Source organism: Rutidosis leptorrhynchoides, chromosome 8 (genome assembly GCF_046630445.1).
Source record: "Rutidosis leptorrhynchoides isolate AG116_Rl617_1_P2 chromosome 8, CSIRO_AGI_Rlap_v1, whole genome shotgun sequence".
In the NCBI taxonomy this organism is placed as follows: domain Eukaryota; kingdom Viridiplantae; phylum Streptophyta; class Magnoliopsida; order Asterales; family Asteraceae; genus Rutidosis; species Rutidosis leptorrhynchoides.
In genome coordinates this window covers 32,810,580-32,822,845 of record NC_092340.1, presented here as the reverse complement: position 1 = coordinate 32,822,845, position 12,266 = coordinate 32,810,580, and the positions used below count along the sequence as shown (strand labels likewise).

General features: G+C 36.1%; 1 protein-coding gene across 1 annotated transcript; it reads left to right on the top strand.

Moving 5' to 3' along the window:
• Positions 1-682: 682 nt before the first annotated feature.
• LOC139861247 (protein phosphatase 2C 37-like) lies at positions 683-2,376 on the top strand. Its single transcript, XM_071849564.1, has 4 exons — positions 683-1,225; positions 1,325-1,642; positions 1,816-1,921; positions 2,014-2,376. Exons 1-4 carry the CDS (start codon positions 833-835, stop codon positions 2,343-2,345), a joined length of 1,149 nt encoding a protein of 382 aa, XP_071705665.1. The 5' UTR covers positions 683-832; the 3' UTR covers positions 2,346-2,376.
• The last annotated feature ends 9,890 nt before the right edge of the window (positions 2,377-12,266 follow it).

Sequence of the window (12,266 nt, the reverse complement as noted above, 5' to 3'; positions counted from 1 at the left end):
TCTTAAGTGTCCATTGTTGACTTTTTAAAGTTTTTCTTTGTCAACTTTGACCGTAAATATTTTTATTTATGCTATATAATATTTGATGTAAATTATATGAATGAACTGAGTTTTAAATGTGTTTTCATTTCATATAACTTTTATCAAATATTATATAACACAAATAAAGATATTTACGGTCAAAGTTGATAAAAAAGACTTTGAAAAGTCAACAGTGGACACTTAATATGAGACGGAGCTAGTATACGTTTATTGAATAATTTACAACTACCGGAAACGAAAAATAGGAATATCCCGGATATCATATGATAATATGTTAGAAAAAGTCATAGATTTTGAAGATATAAGATGGGAAGAAAAAAAACGGGTATAAGCTCGGGTCGGGATTACATATTGTAGGCGTATTTAATTGAAAATTGTTTCTTTTTCTGAAATCGTGGTGTGTTGTGATTGGGCCACATAATAGTCACAAGGTAACTAACCACGTGTATGTTTAAGATTTTAACAGCATATAAATTTGAACTAAAAGCAACGGCTGAGATTCGATCATGGTGTTGAGATTTCTACGTCATACCAACTATACATGTCGGATGAGTCTTCCCGTGACGGTGACGGGCAGCTGTCCGTCCCCACCTCTCTTTCCAACAGGTATAATATGGTCTCTTCCCCATAACCCTTCTCACAAAAAAATTTATTATTTTCATTTTTTAATTAAATATCTAAAAGATTTCTCGTATATATCTCAATTCTTTCACTTCAGCTCTTTGAGAAGAATTAATTGGAATTATTAAAAGCTGTTGAATTAACATAATTAATAAATTGATTAATTAATATGGCTGGTATGTGTTGTGGTGTCGTTGGAGAAACAAAAACACAATCAACGGTTGAACCTAGCGGTGGTCGTCAAGTGAGACGACGTCGTATGGATATACAACAACTTAAATTCCTCGCCGCTGCTGCTTCTGACGTCATCATGCCTTTGTCTGATCAAACCACGCCAACAAAACGCCGAAAATTTGAAACGATTAAAACCGAAGATACAGCCGACGTCTCCGAAAACGCCGTTAGTACTTCTTCACAAGCCGTACAAAAAGAAGATTCTAGATTCGGTTTAACCGTTGTTTGCGGAAGAAGACGAGATTTAGAAGACGCCGTTGCTGTTAAACCGTCGTTTTGTAATGATCTACACTTTTACGGTGTTTACGATGGCCATGGATGCTCTCATGTAATTATTCACTTAATTAAAATTAATTAATAATAATAATTTAAAATTAATATTATTGTAAGGAAACTGTACTGAATTATAAATTGCGGTTAATAACAGGTGGCAATGAAGTGCAAGGACGGAATGCATGAAATAGTAAAAGAAGAAATTGAGAAGAATAACGTGAGATCAATTGAATGGAACGAAACGATGGTAACGAGTTTTTCGCGAATGGATAAAGACGTAACGGAATGGAGTAACGGCGCTTCAAGCTCCGATTGTAGATGTGAGCTTCAAACTCCACAGTGTGACGCCGTTGGCTCAACTGCCGTTGTTTCCGTTGTAACTCCTGATAAAATCATCGTCGCAAACTGCGGTGATTCACGTGCAGTCCTTTGCCGGAACGGTGTTGCTATTCCCCTCTCCACCGATCACAAGGTATTATTTATAACTGAAAATCTCCACCAACCTCGCCTTGCCTTTCAAAAAAAAAAAAAAAAAAAAAAAAAAATTTATAACTGAAAATCCGGTCAGAATTAATATTTTACTAAATTAAATTAATTACTCGTATATCTGTTTTTATATTTACTGACGAAACTGTTTGCATGTAGCCCGATCGACCCGATGAACTCGAACGAATCGAAAAAGCCGGTGGCCGAGTTATTTATTGGGATGGCGCAAGAGTTCTCGGTGTGCTAGCTATGTCTCGAGCTATCGGTATGATTTATTTTCCATTAATCTTCACCTTTTTATTAATCCGTGTAATTAACTTAACCTATGGCTAATTGTTTGTGTTTAATATGTTTCAGGTGACAACTATTTGAAACCTTACGTAATACCGGAACCGGAAGTAATGGTAATGGAACGAACAGCCGAGGACGAGTGCATAATCCTCGCAAGTGACGGACTTTGGGATGTTGTATCAAACGACGTCGCGTGTAGTGTTGCGCGCATGTGTTTGAGTTCGCAAGAGGTTCCGTCGCCCCCGAGATCTCCTGGGAGCGAACTGAACGTCTCACGCGGTGAGAGCTCGGACAAGGCGTGTTCGGATGCGTCGATTTTGTTAACAAAATTAGCGTTGGCTAGACGGAGTATGGATAACGTTAGTGTTGTCGTGATTGATTTAAGAAGAAATTTTTGACAACTATTTTATACTCAATTTATTTTTTATATTTTGAATGTTTAATATTAATATGGTTTTTGTTGTTGTGTTTTGCTAAAACATTGGTTCATCAAAAATAATGGGTTTGATGTATTATTATTATTATTATTATTATTATTATTATTATTATTATTATTATTAAAGATTAAAGATTAAAGATGTAATTGTAAATAGGTGGGAAATTAATAGACGACACGTTGCAGTACTTTTTAATCTTTTTCTAAATTAATTTGTATTTGTATGTTTCTTGAATGAGTAATTATCTTTTCGAACAAGTCTAAAGAGAGGAGTGATTCATACCCAGAGTGATAGTGACACGAATCGAATCGAAAGATATTTGGAGGACCACGTAGATTTGCTTATTGATCGAGGTGTCTTTATGAAAGTTGTTTGTATGAATCGAATAAATCTGATCATATAAAATTCAATAAAATTATAATTTGAAAGGGTAGTCAAATTATATACAGATTTCGGATATTTTTTGGATAGTGCGAGTAAAGAACTTAGGTATTTAATTTAATAATTATAATTTCAAGTGTATATTGTTCTTTTCTCACAAACTAACATTAAACAAGAGTTCATAAGTACTCCGATAATCTTCTTTCACTACTATGGAGTACAAAAAAGGAGATTGAGAACCGGTTTTTAGGGCCTGCTGATCGCTTGAACCGATTTTAAAACAGATTTCTATATGTAGGTAGGGGTTTTTAAATTAGAAACCGATTTTTAAACCGGTTTCTTGTATTTAGAACCTGATTCGGTAAAAAATAGAGGTTTGTATACTGAATAAAAGAAACGTGTTTTGTACAAAAAAAAAATAAAATAAAAAAAAATCGGTCTAAAAAAAATAAAATAAAAAAAAATCGGTCTAATCTCCATTTTAGAATATAAAAAAATATGTTGAAGATGAATATCACTAGCTAAGTATTGCGAGCTGTAAATTACGTAGTACATACCGTCTATACAGTCATCATTCACACACACTACTCGTATTCAAGTAAACTATAGAGATTCACTATCCATATGCATTACACATGTTTTAACTATGAGTATTTAATTATACATAGATAGATGTTTGCTAATGAAAAAAAAAAAAATAATAAAAAAAATCTTAACATACTTCACTACATAATCGAGTTTAACATAATCTAATTGAACATTAGCTCTACATCTCGGGTTTGACCTTCATTTCTCCATTTGGTAATATGCTTTGGGCTTGTAAAAGGCCCATAGATTCCTGCACCATGCACCAGATGATTCAAAATAGCAACTTTTTATGAAAACTTCAAAAGCAAAGGGACCCACTTATAGCTAAGTTGAATATAATTTATACTACCAGAAAACAAGATCAAAGCAACGATATAAATCAATAGATTGAAACTCCTTGAAGGCTATAGGGACTCACAGCTGCAGAAGATGCATGGATCTCTATAATATTCATCTTTATCAGGAAAAGCATGTTCAAGTTCTTCAAGAAGATGCCTTCGGAAAGCCTATATATAAGCATAAAAAGAAAGTCATACATATGAATACACATTATATGCAGATAGCATCGAAGATGAAGGTAAAGATATGATATGACGAAGGTGAAGGTAAAAGAAGAGAGATGGAAAAAATTGATCGTGGGTTATGATTTTTGGTTTTGACATTGTGCTGAATTTATTTGATTTTTCATTTCCCGCTCAACTTTTGGTGCACAAATTATGCCATTTTATTTTAATGGAGGTTTCTAAAGTGAAAACCGATTTTTAATAAAGAACCGGTTTCTTAACAGACATTAGGACTAGTTTTTTCACCGGTTTCTCATTTCCTCCTAAAATAAAACTGATTCCTTTTACCTTTTTGAACTTGTTTTTAATTAGTACCTTTAAAACCAGTTTCTAAAAAGGGTTTCCATACTCATTTTTGTAGTAGTGTTTAGGCTCTCGTCGTTAACTTGAGAAGAGATGTATATCGATATTACTGATATTATTTTTTGATGATCCATTACAAAGCATATTCTCACCAATATATAGAACATGAACACATAAACCTAATGGACTAGACATAATGGGCCCTTATAGATTGGGCTAAGAAATATAGGCTAACATCCCCCCACAGTTGGAGCGGGAGTACTACGGACGCTCAAACTGGATCTGAACTCGTCAAATAAGGCATACGGTAGACCCTTAGTGAAGATGTCGGCAAACTGGTATCTGGACGGAACATGTAAGACCCGTACCTGTCCCTGGACAACTAGATCGCGAACAAAGTGAATATCAATCTCAATGTGCTTGGTCCGCTGATGTTGAACCGGATTATTAGAGAGATAGACAGAGCTGACATTGTCACAATAAACCAGTGTTGCTGAAGTGAGGGGACAGTGAAGCTCTCGCAAAAGATTACGAATCCAACAAGTCTCGGCAACGGCATTGGCAACTCCGCGGTATTCTGCCTCTGCACTTGAATGGGAGGGCGTGAGTTGCCGCTTGGACGACCATGATAGAAGGTTGTTGCCGAGAAAAACACAATAGCCAGATGTAGATCGTCTAGTAGTGGGGCAACCAGCCCAGTCAGCGTCAGAGTAAGCGACCAATGTAGTTGGAGAAGATGCATATAGCTGTAGACCAAGGCCAGTGGTACCTGAATGTAACGAATGATCCTCTTGAGAGCGTGCATGTGTTGCTCTCGAGGGTCATGCATAAAGAGACAGATCTGCTGAACAGCATAAGAGATGTCTGTTCGTGTAAATGTAAGATACTGTAGTGCACCTGTGAGGCGGTGATAGAGAGTGGGGTCCTTAACAGGGGGACCATGACTAGTGAGTTTGGCACCCAGTTCGACCGGGGTCCTGCAAGGATGACATGAGGGCATACCAGCCAGCTCAATGATCTCGGAGGCGTACTGTTTTTGTGAGAGGAACATTCCAGATGCAGTAAGAGTAGCATGAATGCCAAGGAAGTAGTTTAGAGGGCCCAAATCGGTCATAAAAAATTTCGTATGTAAGGAAGCAATAATCCGCTGGACTAAACCTGCAGAAGATGCAGTCAACACAATGTCATCAACATAAAATAACAGGTATGCTGTATCTAAACCCTGACGATAGATAAAAAGAGAAGTGTCACATCGGCTCTGGTGAAAGCCAATCCGTTGAGCATAACCCGAAAACTGCTGAAACCATGCACGGGGGGCCTACTTAAGGCGATATAAAGATTTCTGCAAGAGGAAAACGTGATCCGGGTACCTGGAATCCCGAAATCCTGGTGGCTGGTGCATATAGACAGTCTACGAAAGCTGTCCGTGAAGAAAGGCGTTCTTGACATCTAGCTGATGAACTGGCCAGTGTCGAGATATCGCCAAACTGAGTACAACGTGTATCGATGCCGGTTTAACAACCGGACTGAAAGTCTCATCACAGTCAATACCAACCTGCTGGCTTCGACCGTTAGCTACGAGTCGAGTCTTATACCTGCTCAAATTACCATCTGCATTAAACTTGTGCTTAAATAACCACATGGAGCGAACTATGTTCGTGTCATGGTCGAGGCACAAGTGTCCAAGTACTGCTGTTAATTAAAGCATTATATTCATCAGTCATAGCTTGTTTCCAATTAGGGTCATGAAGGGCCTCAGGATAAGTACGGGGAACAGGAGAAATGACAGTGGTGTGAAGGTTGAGAAGTTACACATGTTTGGTGGTTCCAAGGCGAGTATAAGTGATCATGGGGTGAGTGGAGGTGGATGTAACCTCAATAGGAGGAGGCTGTGTCTCCGGGGTAGAATTTTTAGGAGGTACGGTAGCCTCAACAGGAGGAGGCTGTGTCTCTGAGGTTGGCGTAGGTGCACTGACGGTAGCCTCAGTAGGAGGAGGCTGTGTCTCCGAAGATGGATTAGAGAGAGTGGAGGAGAGGTGTAATGATCGGGAAAACAAATTTGGTGAAGGATCCAGAAAGTCATAGGATGGTGGTTGAGTGGGTGTCATGGATCCAAATGGAAAAGAAGACTCATCAAAAGTGACGTGCCAGGATATGATGATTCTGTTAGTGGTGAGGTCAAGACATCGGTAACCCCGATGGTTGGAGGGGTACCCAAGGAAGATGCAGGGAGTAGAACGTGGAGCAAGTTTGTGAGGAGTGGCGAGGTGATGGTAGCAGAGGAAACCGAAGACTCGGAGAGTGGCATAGTTAGGTTTTTGATTGTAGAGGCGGAAGTGCGGGATGTCATGATTGATAGCAGAAGATGGAAGAATGTTAAATAAGTAAGCTGCCATGTGAAGGGCTTCCACCCAGTAAGTGGGTGGGAGATGAGCTTGAAAGACTAGGGTGCGAATTACATTGTTAATGGTGCGGAGCATCCTTTCGGACTTTCCGTTTTGCTGAGAGGTGTGAGGGCAGGAGAATCGAAATTGTATACCGTTAGTTTGAAGAAGTTGATGGAAAGCAGTGTTATCGTATTCACCCCCATTATCACATTGAAAAGCTTTGACTTCTTTGTTAAATTGAGTGCGAACAAATGTACGAAATTGTATGAATGTGGTAAGTGCGTCAGATTTATTGCGTAACGGAAAAACCCAAACGTAATCTAAAAAATGATCAAGAAATATAATATAATATTTTAAACCACTAAGACTAGAAACGGGAGATGTCCATAAATCCGAATGGATAATATCAAAAGTAGCATTAACTTGAGAACTAGAAACGGAAAAAGGGAGTCGCACATATTTGCCAAGCTGACAGGCATGGCAAAGAACGGGCGACGATGATTTATTACAAATAATATATTTATTAGAAAGGAGTTTTCGAAAAGTATCATGTCCGGGATGTTCGAGACGCTGATGCCATATAACCGGACTGGTGAGAAGAGCCTCCTAAGAAGAGTGAGAGGTGGGTGATGTAAGAGGGTATAGATCCCCGGTGTTATCACATCAGAGAAGCAGATGATGCGTAAGATAATCTTTTACAGAAAAACCAAAAAGATCAAATTCAACGAAAACTAGATTATCACGGGTAAATTGACGAACGGATATGAGGTTTTTAACGATGTTGGGGGTTACAAGTACATTATGTAGATGTAATAGTTTGTGGACATTGGGTAACAAGCTATGGCCGGTGTTAGTGACGGGAATGGTACCAACGGCTGCTGATGGATATTTGCAATTATTAAAAACAGTAATAAGATTATTAATACATGAAGTAAGATGTGAAGATGCACCCGTGTCCATGTGCCACCCGAAAGCACTATAATCTGTATTGTATGCACTAGGAGGAATAGTCTCCTGAGTAAAAGAAGCGGGCTGGGTTGTGTAAAAGCATTGAGCTTGCTGTTGGGCCTGCTGTTGAACCTGTTGTTGGGTTTGCTGTTGGACATGCAGTTGGGTCTGAATAATATTTAATAATTGGGCTTGAGATTGTGAATCCCAATAAGTTTTCTACATAATTCCACATTGCTTCTGTGTAAATAATCTTTTTTAGACTCTCATCTTCTATTAATTGCCCTAACCTTTTGACGACCCGGAATATTTCGACTAATTTTAAACCAAACTCTCGATACGATTTAATATTTTTGACACGATAAGAAAAGTCTGTTAGGTTGAGTCTCAAAAATTTTGAACTGTTTCATATATTCATTTGACCTTCGACTATTCCCGACGATTCACGAACCACTATCTGTAAATATATATATATATATATATATATATATATATATATATATATATATATATATATATATATATATATATATATATATATTAAATTGAAATAGAAGCTTATATGATTTAATTCAGTTGTGTAAATAAAATAATATATGATATTACTATAAATCTATATATATATATATATATATATATATATATATATATATATATATATATATATATATATATATATATATATATATATATATATATATGATTTAGAATTTATTTAATAAACGCTCGTAGCACTCGTTTGTCATCTTGATAGTTATTAATCAAGTTAAAAATGAGCTTATGTGATTTTAAAATAAACGGTGATCCGAAAATGAGTTATATAAATTTTAGGCTTATTAAAAATATATTTAGAAGCTAATTAATAAATTTCAACACTTTTTATATTTTACCTGAGATCGAGCATGGAGAGTGAGTTAATTTTTATTTAATAGTTAATGATCGAATTTTATACCATAATGACTGAAATAAATAATTTTAATTATCATATAAATTTGGAATTTATCTGAGTACTTTTTATCCGCCACTAATTTATCAACGGAGTACGATAATGCAGTTCGCGAAAACTGTCGGTAGAATAGACAAAATGGTGGCTGCTAATGTATTAATTTATGAATTATTGCTTCTGCACGTTCTTTCTCTCTTTTGATTAATAATAATTATTATTATAATATTTAATTATTCTTATCATATAATACATATATGTATAGATGTATGAGACCCAGATAGTTGATCAACCAAAAAAAAAAACCCACCATTCAATCGCCACTTCTGCATCTTTTCTTTTCTACTTCCGTTCGAGTGAAACCATGGACAATCACCACCATAACCAACACCCTTCATCACTTTGGCTTTCACCACTTTTGCTCAAGAACAAAGCTAGCGTATTTTTTTTCCTGATATTACATACTCCGTATAAGGTGTTACTCTTCACACACTTTCATGGAAACAACCGATCACTTCCACCTTCTTCCTCATTGAATACTCGACAACCAAACCTACCACCTTGTCCTACTCCTTCTCTTCTCTTGTTTCGGCAACCTCACACACCCAAAAGACACCACCTCGGATCACCAGGAAATCACGATGCCACAACCTGCTACTCGTTCTGTTTTGGCCAAGAACCACCAAGCAAACACCACCATTTAAACCCGTCACCGTTTATGTCTTAACTATTTTTTTTTACACCGAACACCATTCAACCATTACCATCGTTGTTTTATGTTTTCCTGCTCAAATATAATCAACCCGTCACCCCATCATTTTTTTCTTTTCTTTCACCGTTGTTGTGGCCGAATAAACACCATCACACTCATCACTAGCTACCACCATCACCTTGTAAACCCTTGCGTGATATTTTTTTTATTTCTGTTAACGAGCTACACCACCAAGACACTCACCATTGATGCCAATTGCTACTGTTGACTGTATTATGAACAAACAATGAACTCACCAACATTTAGGTTGATACTTTTAAGCATGTTTATTCTCAGGTATGAAAGAAATCTTCCGCAGTGCATTTGCTCATTTTAGAGATATTACTTGGAGTCATTCATGGCATATTTCAAAAGATGTTGCATTCGAGTCGTTCAGTTCAACAAGATTATTATTAAGTCATTATAGTTTGGATATATTATGAAATAGGATGCATGTCTGTCAACTTTCAATGAATGAAAGTTTGTCTTTTAAAAACGAATGCAATGTTTGTAAAATGTATCATATAGAGGTCAAATACCTCGAACTATTATGTAACGTTTATAATCGATATGAACGGGGCATTTCAGTTGGTATTAGAGCGGTGGTCTTAGCGAACCAGGTCTTGCATTAGTGTGTCTAACTGATAGTTATTATGATGCATTAGTGAGTCTGGACTTCGACCTAGTAGTTATTAGGATACATTAATGAGTCTAGACTTGGACCTTGTCTGCATATCAAAAGTTTTGCATATCATTCGTTGTCGAAAAATATATACTTATCATTTTCAGTCTCGACACGTCTTATTGCAATTAATGCATAGATGGTGTACAGACAAATTCATATCCCATCACATTAGACCTTGTCTGACACATTTCCTTAATTCCCTCCGTAATCTACGGGATCTTCTGTATTATATATAGGTATTAGGTATTCTATTTAATTAGAATATCATCTGATATTCAAAAATCATTACATATCAAAAATCATTTCTCTGGTTGTACAAGATGGATCCAACAACAAGTTCGAGTCCCTCGGATTCCGACAGCTATTCCGATATGGATTTTCACTTGAGCTCCGAAAGTAGTATAACTGGAATGGAACAACCAATCTGCCATCATCAATTCTGGATGAATTGGAGATGGGTTCGTAGTCGACTTAATCAATGGAGACAAAAAGAAGGTGATCCTTTCCATGAACTAAATTGCCCTCTTGGCGATGAACCTGAAGCACTTACCGACGAACCAGTCTGAAACACTATTTTCACTCTCATTTCCAGAATATCTCGCAATGATTATATAATATCTCGAATTCTAAATCTTATTCATCTCCTCGTTCTAACTGCCAATCATCCCGGAGTAATAGAAGAAGTCAACGAGCTTCGCGTTTGAGTAGTGGCTTTGGAGAATATGGTGCAAAACTTACAAGCACAAGCAGCATCACCGGCACCAACAGTACCACCAGCATCGGCACCAGTACCACCAGTACCACCAATAACACAAGCCTCAACATCACACGCCTCAATATCACCATCTGTACTTCGAGTATGATCTTCGTTCTACATATCGTTCTACATCGATTATCTTCGTTCTACATATCGTTCTACCTCATTTATCTTCGTTCGACATGGCGATTATGTAATCTCTAATGTTTTAGAGATCATGTACTCTAGTTCTAACCGTAAATCAGATGAGTTTAATAGCATATTAACTCATTAAATCCATGATTACATCTGAAGAAAATATATATGTAAGTATATTTTCATAAAGTTTGTAATTAAAAATTCTTTTGTACAAACTGTTAATCGTGAAAATATTTTAACGGGTAGGTAATACCCGAGAAATATTTAGATTTCACATTAATAAGTTACACTGTACACTCTTCAGTTCTGATTCAGCAGTCATTAACAATACTGCTCAAATCCGCATATATACGTATCCGTTCACCAAAGAACAACTATTTTCATTCAAATTCAATTTCATATTCGGATTTTGACCGTTCAAAATCCAAGTCAAGATTTGACAAGTGGCATAATGAAGAAAATAATGGAAAAAATTAAATTGATTAGTAACCAATTAATTAACTACGTAAAACTTTAGATCTATACTAACCAAATCCTAGCTAACTGTTCCTATACCCGTTATGATTATTTCCTTATTACATTTTATTTATTGTCATTTTAATTATCGCAATTTATTTATCGTAATTATCGCAATTTATTTATCGCAATTTTAATTATCGCAATTTATTTATCGCAATTTTATTTATCGTCATTTAAATACCGTTATTTATTTTACGCATTTTATTTATCGTCATTTAATTAATGTTATTTATTTTACGTACTTTAAATATTGTCAGATAAATTGGGACACATGTACACAATACGTCGAGATTACTTCAAAGACAATAGCGGTACAATGGGTCACGATACGTATTAATTAACTATATTATATATTGAACTATTGGACTATTGGACTACTAACATTGGACTACTAACCTTGGATAATTAAAACGTATTAAAAGAGTAGGAAATATTAATTACAACATATTGACTTAAAATATCGTTAATAAGTTACACCTACTACAGTTAAATAATTCCTCAAGTTTTCCACTTGATTTCATCCTAAACATTCTATGTATCTTGATGATTACATTCTGCGTTCAAATCCTTTGAAATTCTTGAAACACCTCGGATTGATAACCACTGATTCAGATATGATAACTTTGAATCCTGATGAAGCAGTAAAACTGTATATGGTCTTAATGGCCAAATGTTTGATGATAAAGAATGGAGTGTTGGAAACACTCAATAGAAAATTGGTACTGGAAAATGGATTGAGCAAATCAGGAAGGAGACTGTGGACAAATCACCAGGACTAAACCTGAACTTACTGAATCCAGATGATTCAGTATCTGCTGAAATCTTTAGCGAATATCTTACTCCTACTTATTCTAAATTCTTGCCAAAAAAAATTTCTTCAGCGTCTTTCAAGCTTAGAAACTCTAAAAATATCATCGTA

Excerpts from the sequence above, each read along its gene's own strand:
- LOC139861247 (XM_071849564.1), top strand. The coding sequence starts at position 833 with ATGGCTGGTATGTGTTGTGGTGTCGTTGGAGAAACAAAAACACAATCA. Across the intron at positions 1,226-1,324 it reads ATGGCCATGGATGCTCTCAT|GTGGCAATGAAGTGCAAGGA; the intron begins GTAATTATTCAC and ends GGTTAATAACAG. Across the intron at positions 1,922-2,013 it reads AGCTATGTCTCGAGCTATCG|GTGACAACTATTTGAAACCT; the intron begins GTATGATTTATT and ends AATATGTTTCAG.